The 24551-nt window shown below is 41.1% G+C and overlaps 1 protein-coding gene across 4 annotated transcripts; it reads right to left on the reverse strand.

Annotated features, from left to right (window-relative positions):
* Window positions 1-1115: 1115 nt before the first annotated feature.
* On the reverse strand, window positions 1116-24551 carry LOC131224637 (splicing factor-like protein 1). 4 transcript variants are annotated; one of them, XM_058219896.1, is made up of 3 exons: window positions 24401-24546; window positions 1699-4940; window positions 1116-1278 (listed from the first exon to the last, which is right to left on the reverse strand). In XM_058219896.1, exon 2 carries the CDS (start codon window positions 4865-4867, stop codon window positions 2018-2020), a length of 2850 nt encoding a protein of 949 aa, XP_058075879.1. In that variant the 5' UTR covers window positions 4868-4940; window positions 24401-24546; the 3' UTR covers window positions 1116-1278; window positions 1699-2017. The 4 variants fall into 4 exon arrangements, with proteins under 4 accessions (XP_058075879.1, XP_058075880.1, XP_058075878.1 ...); XM_058219897.1 differs by lacking the exon at window positions 24401-24546 and adding an exon at window positions 23969-23991; XM_058219895.1 differs by having other exon boundaries at window positions 1117-1278; window positions 24397-24551.

Here is a 24551-nt window from a genome sequence, read left to right on the forward strand (position 1 = left end):
TGGTGGACATTTACCGAATGGTTGAGGTGAAAAATAGTCAATGCTCCCTTCAACCAAAATATCTTTTGGATGACTTAACCAAAGTGGGGCCCGCAAGTTGGACGGTTTAGTTCAAGTCAGTTTATAGACTTGAATGGTCAGTTGGCGGCACCTAAACAAGGAAAAACATGTTATATAGAAATTAATCTGGACTGTCCATTTGGACCCAACGTACTGACGCCTAGCCATATGGGTTTTCCCTTATGGATGTGACATTCTACCCCTGCTTATTTTCATTGTCCAATCAGACATTGGATAACATAGATTGTGTTTCTAGTGTACTTTTTCTACCATGGGCCTCCCATGGTAGGACCCACCTTTCGGACGGTCCAAATTCTCTGAGCATAAATTGATGCCATTGAAGTGAAAATGAACCTAAACTAGTTCTTTGCAAGGTGTCTAGAGATGATCTCTATCCAACAAAACAACTGGAAGATGCTCTCCAGGTACCCACCACCCCCTTATTAATTGGAACGTAAGCTTCCGCCCTCATCTACTGAAGAAATCAAGAACTCACGCTCAATGTTTTTCAATGCTCTTTAGAACGAGGAATCCACCTCTCCACACAATCTTCATGCCTGGCTATTCAAAATATCCTTGGCCCTTTAATGGTTGCCTACTGGTATCATAATCGAAAAGCTTTCATTTCCTTAAGACTCCCCAAACAACCAACATTCAAAAGCTAGTTTTGCCAATTACCTCCTAACTAAAACCCAATTCACTCGAAGCCAAAAGTCCATGTCCTCAAGTTTCACATACTCCCTTTAGATGATTGTGCTTATCCTCGATTACCCCAAACCCATTTCTAACTAAAACCCAATTCTTTTAGTTATGGAGTGAAAATTTATTTCGTTGAATAAATATTTCAGCCAAAAGGTTGGCTTCAAATATTTCTATTTCGATGATTTGAGACAATCATGTTAATGATTAAAAGAAATAATCAGTCAACAAGATGCTGGCGAAGGGGCTATGGTAAAGTTTATATATATATATATATATATATATATATATATATATATATATATATATATATAAAAGAAAAAAAAAAAGTAGAAGAAGAAGAAGAAGAACTTAACACATGACAATACAGGTTCCTTGTAAAACAAGCAGATGTTGCAGCATGAGCACACATTTTACAGATTAGCAGAAACACATTATATGACCAAAGACGTGGAGTTTTCTCCATGATTGATGTCTTGGACAAAACCCACGAGCTGTTGGTGAGAACTGTGGCAAACCCTGCAGAAAATGCAAAATATAAGGAAAAAAAGCAGGATGTGAGATGGAGGGGAACGGAAGCATGCCAAAGTTTGACAACATAAAAATTTGAAAGAACAATGCTCATGTGCATGCCAACATACATTATCTGGGCTGTTGATCAGGCCGGCCCAACCATGTATGTGCCCTGGCCCAAAAAAAAAAAAAAAAAGCTGTCCAGATATCAGGAGGGTGGCCATATTTGTACGTTGCATTAGGACCTTTACAATTGTGGCCCAGTTGATGAGTACGGCAACCTTTTTTTCTTTTGGATGCTACAAACACAGAGGGACCTGACCATGGACAGCCCACATCTCTCGCACGTGTCCGACTATTATCCTAATGTCCAGATTTGCCCAAGCAGGGCTCCAGAAACCTACATGGATCAATTTCAGCAAATACCTTTAGACAAAGAAGCCACTCGGTGTGGGTCCCATCAGAACTGAGAACAGTACAAAGTGCTCCTTCTAGTGTGTAATGCACATGGCGATTTCCAGAGAAAACAATGCCTGTCAAGCATCTTTCTTCAGTTAGACATTCCAGCTAAAGAATGTTTTGAGATCAAGCATCCAGAACCACAAAGCTGCTGCTCTCGGCAGCCCCAAAATCCGCTTTAGATGATGATCTCACAGCACAACAGGTAATTCCTTTGCCTGAAGCTTGTGCTACACAACCAACACACTTGGGTGTTTGTATCTTGGATGTGTAAAGCATTCCGTAGCTACCAGGATATCTTGGATAATATTTTCTCATATTCAGGTTCAATTACTCTCTTATCTTGCTCAGGCACCCAAGTGGGAGTCTTTTGGCTGCTGCCCAATGACGAAGTGAGATGAATCTGTGAAGATAGACTTCTATCGGTAGTAGCGTAGTGCGACTGAAATAGGGAGGTAGTAGAGCTGCTAAGATTACCAGGGAACTGAGCAAGTGAAACAGGGGAGGAGTCTGCATTCTGGTACGATGATGGCCCATAAGATGAAGATAACGGTCCACTAAGAGAATTGCTTCGGCCAACGTAGCCAGGAGAGTGGCTCCACATACCGGGGAACTGAGAGAGTGAACTAGGTGATGAGATTGGATTCTGGTACAATGAAAGCCCATAAGACGAAGGTGGCATGCCAAGAGAATTGCTTTGCCCTACACGGCTAGGCGAGCTGCTCCTATTACCAGGAAACTGAGAAAGTAAAGAGGATGAAGAGCTTGGATTTTGGCATGATGATGACCAATGAGATGAAGGTAATGGCACGCTGAAAGAATTGCTTTTTGCTACATAGCCAGGCGAGCTGCTCCCATTACTGTGGAACCTAGAAAGTGAAGTGGGTGATGGAATTGAATTCTGGCATGATAATGAATCACGAGATGAAGATAATGGCCCACCAAAAGTGCTGCTTGGACCTAAATTGTCAAACGAGCTGCACCAGTTGCCAGGGAACTGACCAAGCAAACTAGGCGGCGAGATTGAAAGCTGAGACGACGACCCATAAGATGAAGAAGGCAGTTGTCCACTGAAAGAATCAGTGAAGCGTGCGTAGCGAGACGTGCTGCTCTCATTACTAGGGAATTGAGTGAGCATACCAGATGATGAGATCGGAACTCGATACAAGGACATATCAGGTGCAGGCACTTGTCTGCTTAAAGAGTCTCTTGGCGGCATACTTAAGGGCTTGCTCTTATGAAGGGATGCATTAGATTCTGGAAGCATCGACCCTGGTGGGCCAGGCCAAGCTGACTGCCCATGGTTATCTTGGGGAGGCAGAGATGGGGGGCCCGGATATGGCGGCAGCAGGAGAGGAGTTGCTGACTGACGACCTGCTACCCTGACAACCAACATTTTCCCGTCAATCTTGTAGCCATGCATGTGCGCCACAGCTTTAGCTGCATCAACAGGATCACAATACTTGACAAAGCCACAACCTTTACTTAAGCCCGTGGTTCGGTCCTTGAGCACTTTCATGCGATTGATCCTGCCAAAAGGAGAAAACAGTTCTTTCAACTGATCATCATCCACAGTGGACGGAAGGTAACCCACAAATAGATTTGAATCATCAATTTCCTTAATTGGTTTGCTCTCAGGAGCTGCAGTTGAGCCGAGGCCATGAGAGGGTAAAGTACCCGATGCTGGGTGCACGCTACCAGGAACAGAAGAAACAGGCCCAAGTCCAAGTTCAGCAAGAAAGCTGTGGTATTGGTTGTCCACTGATGCTGTCAAAGGGCAACCGGAGGTGGCGTGACTGCTATCGCCGCACACCTGGCAAGGGACATCCATCTTGAAAAGTGAATTCCTACTGGGGCACAACTGTTGGACATGTCCATGCCCGCCACATGATCTACACACAATCCCACCTCTCAATGTTCCCTTCAGTTCAGCGAGCTCCTTTAATTGGGCCAGTTTGTGCTCATTCATTCCCTCTTCCACTGGAATCAGTAGCTTTTCAACCATTGAGGCTGCAGCATCCAACGATCGCTGGTTATCTGCTTCTATCAATACATGTGTATCTTCATCTTCTGATGGGTCGGGCTTCACATCCTTCCTTGGCTGAGCTTTCCCTTCCTTCTCTGAGCCTTTCCCTCTTAAACGAATCCTAGCCCCAGTTTCCTTCTCCATTCTCTTTTGGGTGTTCCCCTGCGGCCCCAGTATAAGACCAATGAAATTATATCCGGGATATTCTTTGAACGGTATGAAGAGCTTCTTGTAGAGCTTCGGGGGCTTCGATTTGGAAGGAGATTTGAAAGTAGGGCTCTTCGCAATCAACCTTGACGTGATATTTTGCCTCTCCTGAATGAGTTTCTGACGGTACCTGACCTCCCTCGTATTTGTTCTGATTCCCAAGTTATTGTACAAAGGTGGCGGAGAAGGAGACCGCTGTTCCTCGGGCCTGTCATCAATAGCCTTCCTTTCCTGCAGCTTCCTGTTTATTTCTACAAGCCGTGCACTCATCTTCTGAACTTCAGAGTCCAAATTGACTCCAGCGAGAAGGTGCTTCACAAAATCTGGAATCACGGGACCCGGCGCTTTTAAGTGTGAATCGTCGCCCTCCCACCTTGTCTTCCTCTGTTTGGCAGTCCCATCACCTTCAGCTTCCAGCTGCGCGTCCCATCTACTTCGCCTTTTCTTTGCACCTGCATTTTCCTGTCCCTCAGAAGTATTTTTATTGTTATCTAAGGTCTTGGAAATGGTGGGCTGACTTCGGGGACGGGAAGTAGCCTGCCCAGCATCTGATTGCTGCTCCAAGAACGACCACTTGGGGTTGTTTTGTGACCGAGCTTCTTGCAATGATGCTCCCGGACCTGCTATGGCTGAAGTTTTTGCTTTGGCCAAGTTGTGTGGAACGGATTTTGACGTATGTTCAGTGTCATTATCACTGTCACGGTCAGAAGTTGGCTCGGATGCGCATTCTCCTGATGGCTCTTCACTTGGTTCTTCACTAGGTTCCCCACTCGGTTCTTCACTTGATTCTTCACACAGTTCCTCACTTGGTTCTTCGCTTTCAACATCGGACATCTCATCTTCGTTGTCACTTTCTTGCAGATTTTTCAATTTCAAACCATCTGAAGCATTCTGCTTCTTCATGTTTGTTTTATTTACTGATTCACAGCCACAGTTCTATGCAAAACAGCAGTCTGAAAATGGAACAAGTAGACATCTGGTGCACCAAAAATAACCAAATTTATCAAAATATCAATCGAATGCTGTCAGTGATACTAAATTTGTGTTCCCAATCAAATGGAGTGGAGTAGGAAAAGATAGAAACAGAGACACTCATATTACACACCACCAAAAAAGGTGATATTTTTAAGTTAAACATTTGCATTGGTGGTGATGCCTCCAGTGTGTGTAACAGTGAGGTCAGGGTTACAAACTTCATACTTCACCTATTGAAGAAGTGTTCTTTTTTCAGTAAAGTGTGGCAGATACTATAATTTCCTTTTTCTCCCCTTGTCATCAATATCTCTCTCTTTTACTATTTTCTTGGTAATTACAAATTGAAATATTCTTAAACCAGTTTTGCCAAGTGTCTTAAACTCCAATATCTAGGCAGGGAGAAGCTTACAAACAAATAATAATCATTTTTCAAATAAATAAAAATAAAAATACAATAAAACAATGAATAATAATAATAATAATAATAGGAGTGAAAATGTTTTTTTAAAACGAATGAGAAAAGAATACTCACATAGTAGTTTGTACTAACATCACTCATTCTAAAAAATTAAAGAATACAGGATCAAAGATCAAAAAGAAAAAAGCTGTCATTTTTTGTTATAATGGCAATGGTACCTATAATGAAATGAACTAAAATCTAGAGTCTGATAGGGAGTCCAAATGAATAATTTTGTCGACAAAAAGAGGCAAACTTCAAGGCTAGGAATAGGAGTAAGAAATATTTGGCCTGACAAAGGAAATTCACATAAAAAAGTCGAAAAGCATAAAGGAAAACTTTCTGAAGAATATGGTTGAATACCTTGTCAAAGACATGGAACATTTCCTGACATCACTAGGACAATTTGCCCGAATAGATTTGATGTGTCTTATCATGTCCACGAGCGATCAAGTCCAACCAAGTGTCAGCACAGAAAGAAAAAAAAAAACCATGAATATAGAAGAAGCTAAACTATGGGTATAGAAGACGGTAAGAAACATTACAAAATAAGAGAGGAATTCCAAACACAAAAGCCGACACTCAAAACCTTCATTCCAAGTCATTAATTTCTCTAGATATAGCAGCAAGTGAAAAAGTTTTACTAAAAGCAAGCTCCCAATTTTTATCAAAAAATGGTAACAAGTCTCCAAGAATCTATATGATGTTTTTCAGCCAGTAGATTACATTCTTGGAAGCACCTTTGAGCATTAACAACCCAAAGAAGGAAGCAGAGAATGACCAAAACCCTCTAAAAGCACTTCTGTTTCAGTTCCATTAGTCTCCCACCCGACAAGGCTTAAGAAAGACATCTTTATAGTGCAATTACAATTTCTACCAACAACAACAAGTCCACAGGGTACTAGAATTTCAATTTGTTTCCTAAGATAAAACTAAATCATTGAGAACTATATGATACTGTATCAAAGTATGCTGCATCAATCTGATAATTAAGATTGTCCATCCAATCAGATTTTTTTGGGTTATGCCCCATCTAGAATGGGACCCACAAAATTGATGGTCCGCATCAATCCCAAAAGTATAATGGGTGTATGTGTAAGGTGGTCCACCATATGTCAAATTATTGTATATCCTTCAAATCAATTGGTTCTTGAAATTTTTGATAATGACAAGAAAAATCCTCAAAATGCATTTTGTTCTTGAATTGGTACATCAACCAATAACACACGCTTCTTTCCTAAAATTAAAATTAACAAAGCTTAAAATTGCATTCATTTTGAGCTCAAATTTATTGCTTCTAGAATGAAATTTTTAAAAATGGGGCACTTACCAACAATGTTGTCAAATGGCATTAGCGATCCTGTGCGACCCAAGGGGGGTTGTGCTCTTATGCGATGGCATAATCACATATGCAATCACACACCTCCCAAACTTTTTCTTTTTTTTTTTGAAAAAATTATAATAAAAAAATGGAAAATCAAGGAAAAATGGATATATATATATATATATATATATATATATATATATATATATATATATATAAAAGGATTTTTCCATATGGCCGCATGCCTTTTTCGGATGTGGACCGAAAACCTCCCACTTTTAAACTAATTCCCGAAACCCGCCTACCTATGTCACATGTGTCATGTAGCCTCTTACACTAACGGATGCAGATATTACTGTTTCACCCTTCCCATGAATGCCCACTGTTGAAAAATTCGTTGGGCCACAAGGGTTGTGTGAGAAATCCACCGTCCATTGGATTTTCCATCTAATTTTAGGGCATGGGCCCAAAAAATGAGGCAGATCCAAAGCTCAACTGGGCCACACGATAGGAAAAAGCAGGATTGAACGCCTACCATTGAAATATTATGGGGCCATCATGGGGCCCACTTTGAACTGTGTGAGAAATCCACCCTGTCCATTGGATTTTCCCTCTAATTTTAGGGCATGGGTCCAAAAATAAGGCAAATCCGAAGCTAAACTGGGCCACACGATAGGAAAAAGCAGGATCGAATGCCCACCATTGAAATATTCTGGGGCCATCATGGGGCCCACATTGAGCCTCGGATCTACCTCATTTTCTTGGGCCATGTCCCAAAATCAGTTGGCAAAACAGATCAACGGAGTGGATTTCTTACAAACATCAAGGAGGGCCCCACGTACAGTCGGAGTTAGGGTCACATGTAAATCCACATTACTAAATGGGTTCAAAGAGGTTGTTAGACGTAGTCCAAAGGGTGATGGTTGCCCAACTGTAGGTGGGGCTCACCATAATGTTTGTGACAAATCCACCCCACCCATCATATTTCCATCTCATTTTAGGCCATGGGCCCAAAACTGAGGAAGATTCAAAGCTCAAGTGACCCACACGTAAGGAAATAGTGCTATTGAACACCCATTGTTGAAACATCTTGGGGCCATTGCAGGGCCCACTTTGAGCTTTGGATCTATCTCATTTTCAGGCCCATGCCCTAAAATGAGGTGGAAAAACATATGGACGAGGTGGATTTCTCACAAACATCAAGGTTGGCCCCACATACGGTCAAGGTTTGGTTCGCATGGCAATCAACACCAATAAATGTGCCAGCCAAAACATTTAAGTCTAGAGGTAGGGTTACTCGACCGTAGGTGGGCCAGCCATGATGTTTGTGACCAATCCACCCCGTCCATCGGATTTTCCATCTCATTTTAGGGCATGTGCCCAAAAATGCGACATATTAGAAGTTCAAGTGGGTCACACAACAAAAAACGGTGGAATTGAACACCCTCCATTGAAACAACTCGGGGCCATCATGGAGACCACTTTGCGCTTCGAATCTACATCATTTTTGGGCCCATGCCTAAAATGAGGTGGAAAAACATATGGATGGGGTGGCTTTCTTAAAAACATCAAGGTGGGCCCCACGTACAGTCAGGGTTAGATTGGCACGGCAATGAACGCCAATCAATTGCCAGCCAAAACATTTAAGTCCATCTAAAGTGCAAATAAAGAGTTGCTCGACCGTAGATGGGGCCCACCATAATGTTTGTGACAAATTCACCTCGTCCATTGGATTTTCCACCTAATTTTCAGGCATGGGCCCAAAACTGAGGTAGATCCAAAGCTCAAGTGGGTCACACAACAGGAAACGATGGGACTGATTGCCCGTCGTTGAAACATCTCGGACCATCATGAAGCCTTCTTTGAGCTTTGGATCTACCTATTTTTGGGCCCATACCCTAAAATGAGGTGAAAAAACATATGGACGTGATGGATTTCTCACAAACATCAAGGTGGGCCCATGTACGGCCAAGGTTAGGTTGGCACAGCAATAGATGCCAGCCGATAAACGTGTGAGCCATGTTTGGTGGACAGTTAGTCTAAGGGGAGGGTTGCTCGACCGTAGGTGAGGCCATTATGATGTTTGTCATAAATCCACACTGTCCATCTGTTTTGCCATCTCATTTTAGGGCATGGACCCAAATATGAGGCCCACTTTGAGCTTGGGATCTGCTTCATTTTTTGGCCCATGCCCGAAAATGGGCTGGCAAAACAGACGGATAGGGGGGATTTCTCACAAACATCAAGGTGGGCCCCATGAATGGTCAAGGATTACACGGTGACACACCAAAGATTGCTTATTGCGGTAAAGAGGACAGTTTCATCAATACAAAAATACAAAAACTCATTGGTATGGATAACTAGTAATAACAGGCAGTTTAATGTCCAGTTGTGAAAATCTAGGCAGATTTTGGGAAACAGTTTAAAGCGGAAGGTTTTTGTCCATAGTCGAAAAGGCAGGTGGCTATATGGAAAAATCCTATATATATATGAAAATTTATGTAAAAATACTACAAGTGTAGGGAATTGTTTTTATAGTTTTATTAGACTATTAGACTATAACAAGTCAACTAGCAACTACTCAAATGAATGCCTATACTCAAAAATGTGAAAAGACAACATAGAAATTTTATTGATGTCATTTTAAGAGAGAATGAGAATGATTTAGTGTGAGAGAGAGTACAAGAGAAAAGGCTAGAGAAATTAAGAGGTGAGAGTATTAGAGAGAGAGAGATAGAGTAAGAGAGTAATAGAGTTGTGAAAATAGGGGGTGGGAGTGCCTATTTATAGGCAAAATGTGAGAGAAAATGAAGGTGATGGCATTACAGCATAACTATAGCTTGTGCAGTCGCATAATCTCTGTGAAACCCATGGTGTGCCGTAGAGGCCGTTACGGGGTCGTAGAGGCCGTCACGTAAAGGTACAGTGGCAACCGTTACATGTTACGGGGTCGTAACGGTCGTAACGGCTGTAACAGCCATTATGGAAAAAAAAAAATTTACCCATAATTGTCGTTAACGGCACGTTATCTCTCCTATAAAGGCCATAATAGCTCCATAATAGTTCATTACAGGGTAGATACAGGTTTTTCATACTTTTTAATCAACATTACAGGGCATATACGGGTTTTTTGAGGTTTTTTCAATAATAATAAAAAGAGACCGTAACGGCCGTTATGGGGCCGTAACAACCGTTATGCCCCGTATCGTAAAGGTAACGGTGGTGGCCGTTACGGCCACAGTTACCATTACAAAAAACCTTGGCAAAACCACATAAGCCCCAGCGACACAATAACCGCATATGCCACCATGGCATATGTAGTCCACTTGTCCAAAATCGCACATGTAATGGCATAGTCACTTATGTGATCGCCTATGACAACGTTGCTCACCAAACATATAAACCCTACGGGATGTTGGTTACCCAAAAAGTTCAATTCGAATAGCCTTGTCCAGATAGTGGTAGTATCCATGGTTTGTCAACCACCATGATCCATATAGTGGTACCAATCCATAAAAAAACAAAGATGGTTGTCCAAAAGACTAGCCATTACCTCATATAAAACAATCAAATGAGTAGCTATCTTTTATATAAATGCATGACACACGTGCCAACGAGCCTCCATTACCCCACGTTTTCCACATCCAACCTTCGAGCACCCCACATGTGCCGCATGTGGGTCAATGCCCAAATTTAAACGAGCCACATGTGCCACCATGCATGCTCGAGCTACCCATGTGCCATCATACATCTTCAAGATACCACAAGTGCTAATATTAATCTACAAGTGTGACACATTTTCACATTGCCAATGTACCAAATGTGACGGGAGCCATATATGTGTCGCAAAGTCTAGATGAGTCAACACATCATAATACACAAGCATATTCAAACATGCCTTGGCTGGACAAATGTGTTTGGATTAGCCCATTCAAACATAAATTTGATGGTAACCAAATGGGCCCTAAAAGGCTACAAGTTCTCTGATGAATTTGAAACCCTGAAAATTACATCAATATTCATAAACCTAAATCTATTGCTTATCGGAAAAATGATCGAAAAAACTTTTTTCCCCCTTTTTGAAAGGTAGAAATGATCGACCAATCTAAAATTCATCCCAACGAAAATGAAATAAAAATCCTAAAATCCATTCGTTTCCTGAGAAACTTTTAGTAAATTTGATTTGACCAAGCTTCCCACTAGTCGCCCGGGTTCCTCCAACCTTCGAAATTAACTGATGACAATCTAGCCCCATCAGCATAATGAACAATAGTTCATGAGGAATGACACCATGTGTTGTATGTTTGTCAGTGGGTTCAAGGAGGATTTTGTGACTCATAACCAATACTCTCACCAATAGTGAAGTTCGCCCATCTTTTCCTTGATGGTGTGCTTGACGAAGGTCTTGCGTCAACCGACCATGCACCTCCGATCATTGTCTTCTTCATCAAAGCTGCCGCATTCAGATTCACTTGGACAAGCATTTCTCCAAACTTTGGCATGGCTGATGAAGGTGTGCAAAGAGAATGATCACAAAAGGAAAAAGAACTCTGAAAATTTTGCCCTTGATGAAGAGCATGCTTTGAAGATTGAAAAGCATAAAAGTATTATATTAAATCTCCCAACTACTTTTTTTGCCACTTTTCTAACACAGTGGCCCTTGTTGTTATATTGCTTGTTCATACAGTTTACTGCTCTCAAGATCAGCAATCATAATTCAAAAGATGTTGAAGTCATCACTCTCCAGAATAGTGAATCTCATTTTAACGACTTTACTGTAATGTTCAGCAGTAGCTCTTTTTTTCTGACCACCCTCAATTTGAAGTATTCGTCAAAAGTCCTTTTCTTTTTTAAGGATTATTTGTTCAAAGCCATCACTTGTACATGGTCTTGTATGGTCAGTCTTCAAAGATTGCTTGTCACATTATTGGCCAAGCACAGATCCCAAGTTCAGGATGTCCTCTTCAAGGAAGGTTCATTAGTAAAGAATGATCACCTGCTAGGCTTGCCACATGTATTGGTAGAGCCTTTCTGTTTGGGGAATCCCTACTTCCGAAGCCCGATTGGGCCAGCTGGCCAGACAATTGCCCTTGTTGACAACCAGGGAACAACTTCATTGATTCTATGTGGCAGCTTTCAATTGGCTTCAATCAAACAGCATATCGACTTTGTGCCACACTTTGATTTGCCTTGCTTCAATCAGACATTCAGTGTCTATATGAGGCCTTCCATTTTTTTCATCACGACAAGATCAGAGGCGCCTTGTTCATTTAGCAGTGAGTTTCCCTTATGCTTCGTCTTCTCCATTTCCATTTAACTTCCCTCGCTTGCCCCCAATTCAGTGGAACTGCACTCCTGTCAGCCAGCAAGCTCCAATTGGCTGCAGTCAAATGGCTAGTTGACCTAATCATGTGGGAGATTCCCCTAACAGAAACGAACCCCACCAATACATTGACGATTGGCATCTTCTGATTGGTTTCAGTTAAATGGCATGTCAACTGTGCCATGCTTTGATTGGCCTTGCCTCAACAGACCCCCTTCAATGCCTATACAACGACAGCCTTCATTTTCTTCATGAAGAGACTAGAGTTCAAAGGCAGAAGTCTACTTCATTTGATAGCGAGTATCCACCACCTGATTTGTCTTCTTCATTTTTTTTTTTAGGGCCCATTCAGATAGTAAATCACTTTGCTTAAGCTACTAATACTTCAAGTAGATTATCTTGGTTTATTACTTATTCAGCAAATAAGTATGTTTAACAAACAGCATACTTATCAGCCAAAAAGTAGAAAAGATTATTTGGCTTCCAACATCACATAAGTAATTTTTAAATCTCTTCCATTAATATCTCTTTCTCCTCTCTTTTCTTCCATTTTTTTTAATCTCTTCTATTAAAATCTCTTCCAATTTTTTACTTATTCATGTGAGGTCCACCTTTAACATCCACCATCCATCATGCGGGGCAAGCCTTTGATGTAGACTGCCCACCTTGGCCCTATCTTCATTGTGAACCGTCCATTATGAGGGGGGCCTACCTTTAATGCAGTCCACCTTGTGAGCTCCACCTTCGATGTCGGTCATCCATCGTGGGGGGGCACCTTGGATATGACATGTGAGCTATCCATCATGTCAAACATTGGATGTAGGTTGTCCATCATGTAGGGCCCACCTTTAATGTAGACCATCCATCATGCAAGGCCCAACTTCAAAGTGGGTCATCCATCATGTAAGGGTAAGGCCCACCTTGGATGTGGACCATTCATCATTAGGGGTCAACCTTTGATGTTGATCGTCCATTAAGTAGGGCCCACCTTGATGTGGGTCATCTATCGTGTGGGGCCCATCATCAATGTTAATTGTCCATCATGTGGGGCACACCTTCAATGCCCACTGCCCATCATGTGGAGCCCACCTTCAATGTGGAAGTCCATCATGTGGGCCCCACTTTCAATGTGGGTCACCCATCATGAGGGGCCACCTATGATATGGATCATCCATCACATGGAGAGATGAGAGAGAGAGAGAGTAAAAAAGTCGAAAGTCGAAAAGCTAAATTTTTTTTGTTATGGCCATAAATAAGTTTAAGGTATTAAGCAACTCTTAGAGAGGAGATTACAGGCCCATTTGGATACCGCCCAATAAGTAACTTTTTTTAACTTATGCAAGTTAATAAGTTACTTCTTTAACTTAAGTTAGCTTGGTAAGCACCAATCTAAAGGTAATTTATGTTATGAAAGTTACTTATTCTCATAAGGTTTTTTTTATTTGCTTTTCAACTTTTGAACTCCTCTCTCTCTCTCTCTCTCTCTCTCTCTCTCTCTCTCTATGATGGATGGTCCATATGAAAGGAGGCCCCATGTGATGGATAGTCCATATCAAGGGTGGGGCCCACACGATGAACGGTCCATATCAAAGGTGGACCCCACAGTATGGATGACCCACATCAAGGTGAGCCCACATAATGAATTGTCCACATCAAAGGTAGGCCCCTAATGATGAATGGCCCACATCCAAAGCGGGCCCTGCATGATAGATGACCCACAATGAAAGTGGGGCCCACACAATGGACGCTCTGTATCAAAGGTGGGCTTCACAATAGGGGCAATGGATATTGAAGGTGGGTGACCCACACTAAGGTGGGCGGGCCCCACATGATGGACGATCCACATCAAAGGTGGTAATGATAAACAGCCCAGATCCAAGGTGGGCCTCACATGATGGACAACCTACACCGAAGGTGGGGCCAACATGATAGATGGTCCACATCAAAGGTGGGCTCCACATGATGGGCGATGGATATTAAAGGTGGGCCCCACATGATGGATAATGACATTGATGGTAGGCCCCGCATGATAGATGACCCATATCAAGATGGGGTCCACATGAGGACAGTTCACATCAAAGGTCGACCCCTAATGATGAATGACCCATATCCAAGGCGGGCCTCGCTTAATGGATGGCCCACTTCGAAGTCAGTCCTGCATGATGGACAGTCCACATTAAAAGTGGGCACGCATGATGGACGGCCCACATCCAAGTTGGGCCCCGCATGACAGATAGCCCACATCAAAGGTGGGCCTCACAAGGTGGATGGTCCACATTGAAGGTTGGCCCCACATGATGGGCGGTTCAATTGACGACAAGGCCAAAGTGGTGTTGGGCCCACATGATGGACGGTGGATATTAAGGGTGAATCCAACAAACCTGAGGGATAACTATTTATGCGATGTTGGAAGCCAAACATACTTTTCTACTTTTTAGTTAACAAGTATGTTGTTTACCAAACATACTTATTTACTTAATAAGTAGAAGTCAAGATAAACTACTTAAGGCATAAATAGCTTATGTAAAGTAACTTGTGATCCAAACGCCCCCTACCAAACTAACTTTTGATAGATAAGTAGCTGATTTGCTTCTGTCAGCACAAAAAGCTGCTTATCAAGGTGTATCCAAACAGGCCCTTAGTTTCTCTAGCTCGCTGGGCCAACTCAGTAGAACCACACACCTGTTGGCCGGCCAGCTCGTATTTTGACCGGAGTGCTTGGTAGAGCTTGCAAGCTCCCAACAGCAGCTTCAATCATTTCACTTGCATCTTAGCTCAACCAGAAAGGAGCCTCGTTCCCTGTAACATGTCAGAGCTTGGCTCAGAGCACCAAAGCAATGGTAACCCCAGCACCCTTGGTAATAGACCTATCTCAGAGAAGGTGTTGTTGAGAATTGTTTTCATTTTTTTCCTCTTTTCTGAATCCCTTTCTGACTGATTTCTTCTATAATCAACTCGGCTGCACACACCGTTTTCCATCCTTGGGATGCTCACCATGAATACTAATATTCAAGCAGGACTACACTAACATCAATAGCCCAAAGTCTGATCGTTTTCCTGAAATCAACCCCTACAACAGTGCATTAGTTTTGAAAGCTGATGTCTGCTCTGTAGAGTGAAAATTCAATCTACATTCATCAGAACATGTATTGTTCATGAAACATTGTATTGAAGCATTCAGATCTTCATTAGTTGCACTCATTTCATAGGCTACAATCCATAGTTTCCCGAATGAAATGGTACAACCAAAAATTCATTGAAATACACCGACTTCGCAAGAGTGAAAATTTCAAAAATGCATACAACTATTCAATCAATTGTGTTAGATCTAGATAGCAACCGTAAGATTAAATATCAATTATTATCTTACATAAACCCATGTTTTAGAAAAGCACTATAACTGCCAGTATAATGGGCTCGACCATGATGTATCTTTTACACTATAGTGAGCTAGACTACAGTGTCTGAACACACTGTCCTTGGTCAGGTAAATTCAATTAATAACTTTAGAACCCAAAAATGATGCCCCAACAACAATGGGTCCCACAATTTGGACTGCCCAGATCAACATGCATCTATGCCACATTAATGTGATTGAGCCATCACCGCTTAGTCATCTATAGCAAATATGCATAATGTAGTCTCAAAATGCATACAACCGTTGAACTAGTTACACTCAATCAAGAACTGCAATGATCCTTGGGGGGGGGGGGCGTGTTGAGGGGATTTCAAATCCCCTGGCATGTTTGGTACCATAAAGTAACTAGGGGTTTCAAATCCCCTCAAAGAGGAGGTTTGAAATCCACGGTGAAAGCTTGGATTACATCTAAAATCCTTCCACGAGTTGCATGTGTAACATGTGTCACTAGACTATTAATCTATTGGGCACATGGCCCACTGACGAAATCCCAAAACAATTACATTATCAATTGCATCACTATAGTTACTTTAATACGATGATTTGCACCATCCAAACATTGTCCATGTAAATGGATGGTTAAAAGTCATTGGTTAGTCACTCGGATGTGATCTTGTGCTTGTGGCTCGTCTGAGATTTGGAATTTCATCATTTTCGTGCCAAAGTATATATTTCAACGGGCTTATTACAACCATTGTGTCAAACATTACATATGTACACTAATTAGAGACATTAAAGTTGATTTAGTAATTAAATTCAAACTCCTGTAAATATACTATGCATAGCTACTTTTGGATTATAGAGGATTCTGAATCCAGGGTCCAAACACAACAGGAGGATTTCAAATCCAAGGGGTTTCAAATTCAGGGGATTCTGGATCTAGGGGGTTCCGGATCCATGCTCCCAAACAGGCCCTAAGATTCAAGAATCACTTCCTATGATGCAATTGCACCACATCTCACACATGCACGCTCCACACTTTTTTTTAATGAAATGCGATAATTTATTGATGCTGGACTGAAGCAAAAAAGAATACAAATATACAAAAAGAAAAGAAGAAAAATGACAGAAGCCTAAACAAAGTAGATCTAACCTGCTGCTAAAAGGTAGATTCCCATTCCTTTACACTTGCTATCGCCTTTTTAAAAACTTTGCTTGCCCGATTACTTCAATTCCGAAAACATCTACTATTCCTTTCTTCCCATATAACCCAAATACCAACCAGCAGCAACATCTTCCACCGAGCTTTCCCTTCCTTACCAATTCCTCCCCCATCCCATACTCGGAAGAAGCTTTATATATGTTCTGGCATTAACCAAAATATTACAATTTTGCAACCAAAAAAAAAAAATCCCACACTTCACTAGCGAAGGGAAAATGAAGAAAGGATGGTCCACCAATTCTTCACCTTGAATGCACATCAAACATATACTCATTATCACCATCCATCTCTTTCGAAGATTATCAACCGTTAGCACTTGGCACCTTCTTTCTTCCCACTAGCCAAGCCAAAGATGCCACTTTGTAAGGAGCCCTACAAAACCATGTCGAGGCTGTGTGGTTGTATTCCTTTTCTGACGCAGCCATGAATTTATAGAATGATTTCACTGAGAATTTACCCAGTTTGTCTTTCATCCATACCATAGAATCCCACTCTCCCACCGATGAAGCTACTTTTTGAAGCATTCCCAAACGTTCAATCATCATTTCCCCTTCATCTTCCAACAGATTTCTCCTACATAATAGGGCCCAAATCACCTCATTCCCCTGAATAGAAAAACAACTAGCAACCAAGATATTCAGGTCCACCGAAATTCTAGCCAAACTAGGAAATTCTTCTTGAAGAGAAGACTTATCTCCCATCCACAAGTCAACCCAAAACCGGATAATCTTACCAAACCCTTTCCTTAAATTTCCCTCTCAATCCCGTTACTACTTTCCAAACCCTTTATGCTTATATATAGCAATGACTCTCTTATCCGCCTACCTCCTTCCTCTAAACCGTCTTTCTACCTATTTCCACAAAAAACCTTCATCCTCGCCAAGGCACCAAAGCCATTTCCCCAAAAGCACATTGTTCATCACCTCCAAACTTCTTATACTAGCTCCACCTTCTTGAAAAAGCTTGAATACCTCCTCCCATTTCATTAAATGGAATTTTTGTTTGTCGTTTGCTCCTTGCCAAAGAAAATCTCACATAATTTTCACCAAACAATTTACGACTACTTTCGGACATTTGAATAGAGACACGAAGTAAACTGAAAAATTTGACAGTCACCTTTATCAATGTTAATCTTCCCTCTAAGGATAAATTTCTTCTTTCTAAGTCGATGGCTTCCTTTCAAATCTTTCTATCACCTTGTCCCACAAATACTTTACCGATTTTCCTATACAGAGTTGTACACGAGTCGAGTTAGCTCGGTCAACTCGCTTGACTCGACTTGGAAAATCTCGACTCGCCTCGGGTCGAAATTAGATTCGGACCGAATCGAGCTAGTTTTTGGAGCTCAAAACAATTTCAAAGCTCGACTCAAATCAAATCAAACCTCAACTAGAATCGAATCGGCTCGGTGGCTAGGTTATTTTGATATTGATGCTGCTCTCCAAGTGTTTGATGAAATGATTCAACGAAGTATTGTTTCAGGTGCATATATTCTCCGCGAGATCGGCTAATGGCGAGGAAGGAATGGATATGAAACAAATCACTATGTTTCGGGTACATACATTCTCCTCATATCTTGATTTCGATGATGCTCGCCAAGTGTTTGATGAAATACATGTAAAGTGTTGTTACTATTTTGCATTCTGTGAGAAATTGAAGTTGCGCTCTGTGTTTGAGAAAATATTGCGAAGGCTCGAACTCGGCTCGAACTGGCCAGAGTTGTTAACCGAACCGAGCCGAGCTGGCCAGTCAAGCTCGAGGACTGAGCCGAGTCGAGTTCGAGCTGGGGTTAGCTACTGGCCGAGCCGAGCCAGGTTGTGCCAAGCTCGACTCGGTTCAACTCATGTACAACTCTACCTATACATAGTAGTAAGCCTAGATAGATCGAAGGAAACAAACCCATCTGGCAACCAAAAATACTAGCAAATTCCCCCACCTCTTCCTTAGAGGCCATTTAGATGAGAGTAAATGGAGGTAAATGGCATTTGAGGTGTGTTTGGATGGGAGTAAATGCATGGAAATGAAATGAAATGGGAGTAAATGGACCTATAAATGAAATCCTCTCTTTGAGAGAGGATTTGGAAGTAAATGGGGGCAAAATGCCTTTTTCAAGCTCCCTTAGAGAGTCACACAAGCAAGGTGTCCCCGTTGCGATAACAGTGGGCGTAACGGTGCCCACCGTTATAGATAATTTGAATTAGCATAACGGCTAATATGCCCCTGTATCCTTCAAAAGTTTTTTACCTTTTCCTTTTTCCCTTTTTTTTTGCTCCAAAAAATCAGGAAAAATATCTAAAAAATCCATAAATTTGTAAATATTCCAAATATGCATTCATTTATAACTTTGAACATGTTTATGGTAGTGTAATGGTCCAGTCTTTGGTGAGAATGTTGTATCAGGTTGTCTGATGAATTTATGAATTTGACAACCGATAATTGATTGCAGATCTTTTATACTTGATTACCAAACTATATAATACCAATATGAATTTATTAGAATAAATGTAATAGCAAAATATTTCATATTTGCAGGTATTGGTGCATGCATTATATACCTTGCGACTCGCATACATTTCGTTTCAACATGCAAAGTCTAGAGACTTCTATGTCATATTATGCAATTCATATATCTAACAATTTAATATCATTTCCTCCAATAAATTTTAAGAAAAACTGAAATTATATTCGGGTGAATAGTGTTGTTGATTTGGAGTTGATTTGGTGGACCGTTCGATGCCCCAAATCAACCTCAAATTCATGCAATCTACTGGCACTTATCCCACTAATGGATTGGTGGACATTTATTGAACAGTGAAGAATGAAAAATATCAAATGGTTCTATTTCAAAAAACAAGTGCCTGTAAATTAACAGTGAAAATCGTTTAAACAATTTAATTTGGGATTGTGACTTGGCAACAATAGTGCCATAATTTAGTTTATTAATTTTGAGTTAACATATGCCACATGTACAATTTTTTAGGGCCATGTACATGGGGCCCACCTCGATGTATGTATCGTATATCGATGTTGTCCATCCATTTTACCAACTCATTTTAGGGCATGGTCCAAAAATGAGGCAGATCCAGATCTTAGGTGAACCACTAGTGGGTGAGGCCCTGAATGTGGGGCCCATATCGATGTATTTGTATATCCATGCCATCAATCTATTTTGCCAACTCATTTTAAGGCATGGTCCCAAAACTTAGGGAAATCCAAACCAATGGTGGACAACTAGCAAGTGACACCTTGAACATGGGGCCCACCTTGACACATTTGTTGTATATCCATGTCGTCCATCCTTTTTGCCAACTCATTTTAAAGCATGGTCCAAAAAATGAGGCAGATTCAAATCTTTGGTGGACCTCACAGTAGGGATTGAATGCCCACAATCAAAACTTCTTGTGATTTTTTTTTTAGATAAGCTACCATTTGTGTTCTCCCTCGATCCAGGTCCATGCGACCTTATCAACGGGCTCGATGGCAAATAAACATTATGATGGGCCCTAGAAAGTTTTTAACGGTGATCCCTACTGTGTGGTCCACTTGAGATTATTATCTGCTTCATTTTGGGGACCATGCCCTTAAATGAACAAGAAAAATTGATGGACATGGATATACAACACATAAATCAAGGTGGGCCCCATGCACCGAAGCAATGCAAGTGCATTAAGCGGCATACACAGCGGACTATTTAAAAAAAGCTGTGCAGCCGTTTTTTATAGCCACGCTACCCATTCATTTTTCAAGAGAGAGAGGGGGAAAGGGAAAGGGAAAGGGAAAGGGATAGGAAGGGAAAACGAGAGGGAAAAAGACAGGGGGGGCCGCGCTAGAGGGGAAAGCAGTGGTAGCTAGCAAAAGAAGAAGAATCAGGCTTTTTCTGTTTTCTTGTAGGGTTATTTTGCATAACGACTGTTATGGGGATCATTTTTTAAAAAATATATATATATGGGGATTGTAACAGCCATTACAATTCATTTTTTCAGGATCTCCCCATTTCAGCCCTGTATTGTGTAGCGGTAACTGCCATTATTGTTACATGTCGGATGTTACGATCAATACATAACCAATTTGGGACACCTTACACACAAGTAAACAAAGGTGCTGCTACACACATGTCAGCCATACACGTGGCATGCTGATGATACTACGAAACAATCCAATTATTAGCTACATCACAAAAAACACATCAATAGAATGTTCCAGACGATTAAAAAACGTTGGCAAGTTGCTTGTTTGTGATCCTTACATTTGTGGCCCACACGAGGCTCAAAATTTCCTCATTTTTTGCTTAAGTATATATTTCAATGGGCTTATCACAATCATTCTGTTAAATATGACATGCATACACTAATTTGGAATATTAAAGCTGCTTTGGGATATCACATATGTTCCTATGAATATATTGAAAATTTCCAATGCATTCCAATTCCTCCCATTGACTCCCATCTACACAGAATATTTAGATTTCAAATGCATTTCATTTACTCCCATCCAAACACAACTTAGTAAGCCATTTACTTCCAATTCATTTACCTCCAATTCCATTTCCCCTTTACCTCCATTTACAAGCTCTCAAACGAGCACTTAGAATCTTAGATCCCTAACAATTCACAATTACCTGATTTACATTCAGTCCTGAAACAACCTCAAAGCACGAAACTATCTTTCTTAAATTATCCAACTCTACTACCTCCGCATCAAAGAATAGAATCATATCATTCTCATACTGCAAGTGTAACACTTGAAATTCTAACTTGTCCACCTTGAAGCCCTTCTATCAGTTTTGGTTCCACTCCTCTTTGAATCATACGACTAAACGCTTCCATCAATACTACGAATAAGTACAGAGATAGCGGGACCCCTTGCTTAAAACCCCTAGATGCTGAGAAGTAGCCTTTAGGGGAAGCCATTTACCAAAACCAAAAATGATGCCGACTTGACACAAGTTTGCATCCACTTTCTCCATTTCTAACCACATCCCACCCAAACGATCCAATATGTTATCTATGAAGTCCTAATCCACATACTTGTATGCCTTTTCTAGGTCTAATTTGCCAACTACCACTTTTTTCTTTCCTTTGGATCGAGAATCTATGACTTCACCCACAATCAAAGCACCATCCACTATTTGCCAATTTGCTACAAAAGCCCCTTGCGATTTTGAGATCACCCCATTCAGCACTTTCAGAAACCTTAACAACAATATCTTGCTAGGATTTTATACGAACTACCCAATAAGCTAATCGGTCTAAAATCCCACAAGCTCTCTACTCCTTTTCTTGGAACCAAGGCAATGAATGCAGCTCCTAGTTCAACTACTATTTTACTTGTGTAATGAAACTCTTTTAGGGAAACCATCTGAACTTGGAGTTTATCCTTACCCAATTCATCTACTACCCGTTTAATTTCCTCTTCTCCTCCAATCCTTCTGCCTCTCCTCGAGTAATCACATTAAAATAATAATAATAATAATAAAAGTTATCTGGCCTCAGCCTAACCACTCTTCCCTAGCAAGGAGATCTTTATAAAATTTCATAATCGCTTCGCACACCTTAATTTTTATCTCTACCCTCACTCCCTCCACTTCTATACTTTTGATTTTATTAAGTCTTGCCCGAACACTAGCCATAGCATGAAAAAATCTCGCGTTTTTATCCTCGTCCTTGAGCCAAACCACCCATAGCATGAAAATATCGTGTTTTTGTCCTCGTCCTTAAACCAAACCACCTTTATCTCTGTCTACACTTAATTTCTTCCTCCCTTAACATTGCATTATATTTAGCACTATAGACCTCACGCCATGCCAATTCTTCCTCTAATTACTCTGACCACTCTTTAATATCTAGAGTTTGAATTTCTTGTGGCAAAGTGGACATCCCTACCTCTCTATTACCAAGTTTCCACACCATGACTTTTTGTTTTATATCCCGCAACTTGAGAAACAAAGAGAAACCTGCATGACCTTGAACCTCAAGTGATGCGCACCACTCCTTAATCAGGTCCTTAAAACCTTCTACTTTCAACCATGATAATTCGAACCTAAAGGAACATGGCCCCCAATTTTCTTCCTCCACCTCCAAGAGAATCGAAGAATGATCAAACACCGGCCTAAGAAGACCCATTTGGTGTACTTGCTAGTATTTCTCGCCCAAATCAAGAGATATTAAAAAACCAATCTAGCTTGGATTTCCCTCCTTTTTCATGACCATTAGACCCTGTAAACTTTACATCACCCATGAGAAGATCTATCGTCTCATTCTTCTCAATCCAATTTGAAAATTTCTTCATGTTGTGAGTAATGCGGCCTCCATTTGATTTCTCGTAACCAAATCTGACTATATTGAAATCCCCTCCCACACACCAAGGAAATTGCCACATTTAACGACAAGCATCTAGTTCCTCCCAAAATTGGTTTCAGCTTGACAGTTTATTAGGAGCCTGTTAGGAAAAGATAAATGATTGAGGGATTCAAATAGTGCAATCTTTTTTCTTCTTCTTTTTTTCCTTTTTTGATGTCATCCACCTACAACGAGCCCAGTTATACAAATAGTTTTGATCGTTGAAACATGACCTGTATACAAAACAATGTCTTTGAACTACACATGCATGGTAACCTAGAATGGATCATAAGTGTGTTTAAAGCGTCCATTCTTTTTCTATAATGGTGCCAACTTGATGATTGGACTAGGCCAGGGAGACGGGCTGGGCCATTCATCATTGGAATAGGCTCGGCCTGGACATCAGGGGCCCAGGCCCTAGAGGGCCGGCCTGCTCAGCCCATTGCCACCCCTACATACATTCGCCACTGTAACGGGCTAGACTACAATGTGCAGAATTCCATACCATTCTTGAATTAGTCAAATTCAGCTATGAACTTTAGATACTAAACTGGGCTAGAATGTAGTGAATGTTTGCAGCAACACAAGTTGCAAATTCATTGGAATGTATACTATATACAGCATACATTCAATCCAGAGAGTCGCAGTCCTGGGTCCAGTGTGGATGGAGCTTAGACTGAAAACCCATCAATCCATTGATCTTTTGTCCCTGAAGGATCTGACCAGACGATCATGACCGTTTGATTTTGCCAGAAGCTGAACACTTTTGTTCTAACGGCCTATTTGATGGCCACCAAATGGATAGTTTGGATCGTCCAGCTAGTGTGATTTTTAGGCTAATGGGACCCACAAATCAATGATTTGCAGAAAAAGGTAAGTTCTCGCTTCCTAACTTTTTTATTTAGCAGTAATCAAAATGTCAAAATAAATCCACATAATTTCAACTACTAATTCCTATAAACTGAAAATCCAAGAAGTAAAGACAGAAAAAGTGAGCATAAATGTACCTCGATCCAAACCGTCCAATCCTAGGCCGGAAAATGACATGCTGATTTGAAATTCCAAAAATATGATAATCGGACATTTTTCAGATAAATTTGGACCATTGAATGATTCTTTTTCTAACCATCCATTTGTTATCACTAATCAGAAAGTTAAAATAGTCCAATCAACCCGATTTCTGGATTATGCGCTACCATGATTCACGATGGGGTACAACTCTACTACACGTATGATGGATACGTGCATGAGTACAATTCACCATACTCCGCCACAGTAACATACAATTCCTCTTCTGGAAAAGGGAGGAAACAAGAAGATGAAATCTACAGAGACTAGGGAGATGAAATCTACAGAGCCTGGGAACGAGAAATTTTCGATTTCGCGAGAAAATGAGATTGAGAAAACGGGAAAATACGATATTTTAGAAAAATACCAACTTGCTTGAGGGAGCAACCGAACGGCGAGAAATTGCTTGATATCGGCAAAGGCGAGATGAGATGGAGAGAGAGAATTGCTCTCGAAACCCTAACGACGACGGAATGCTCTCTGCCGAAGTCCTGTGAAAAGAAGAAAGCGATGCGGGACGAT

This window comes from Magnolia sinica, chromosome 14 (assembly GCF_029962835.1).
Source record: "Magnolia sinica isolate HGM2019 chromosome 14, MsV1, whole genome shotgun sequence".
Lineage (NCBI taxonomy): Eukaryota > Viridiplantae > Streptophyta > Magnoliopsida > Magnoliales > Magnoliaceae > Magnolia > Magnolia sinica.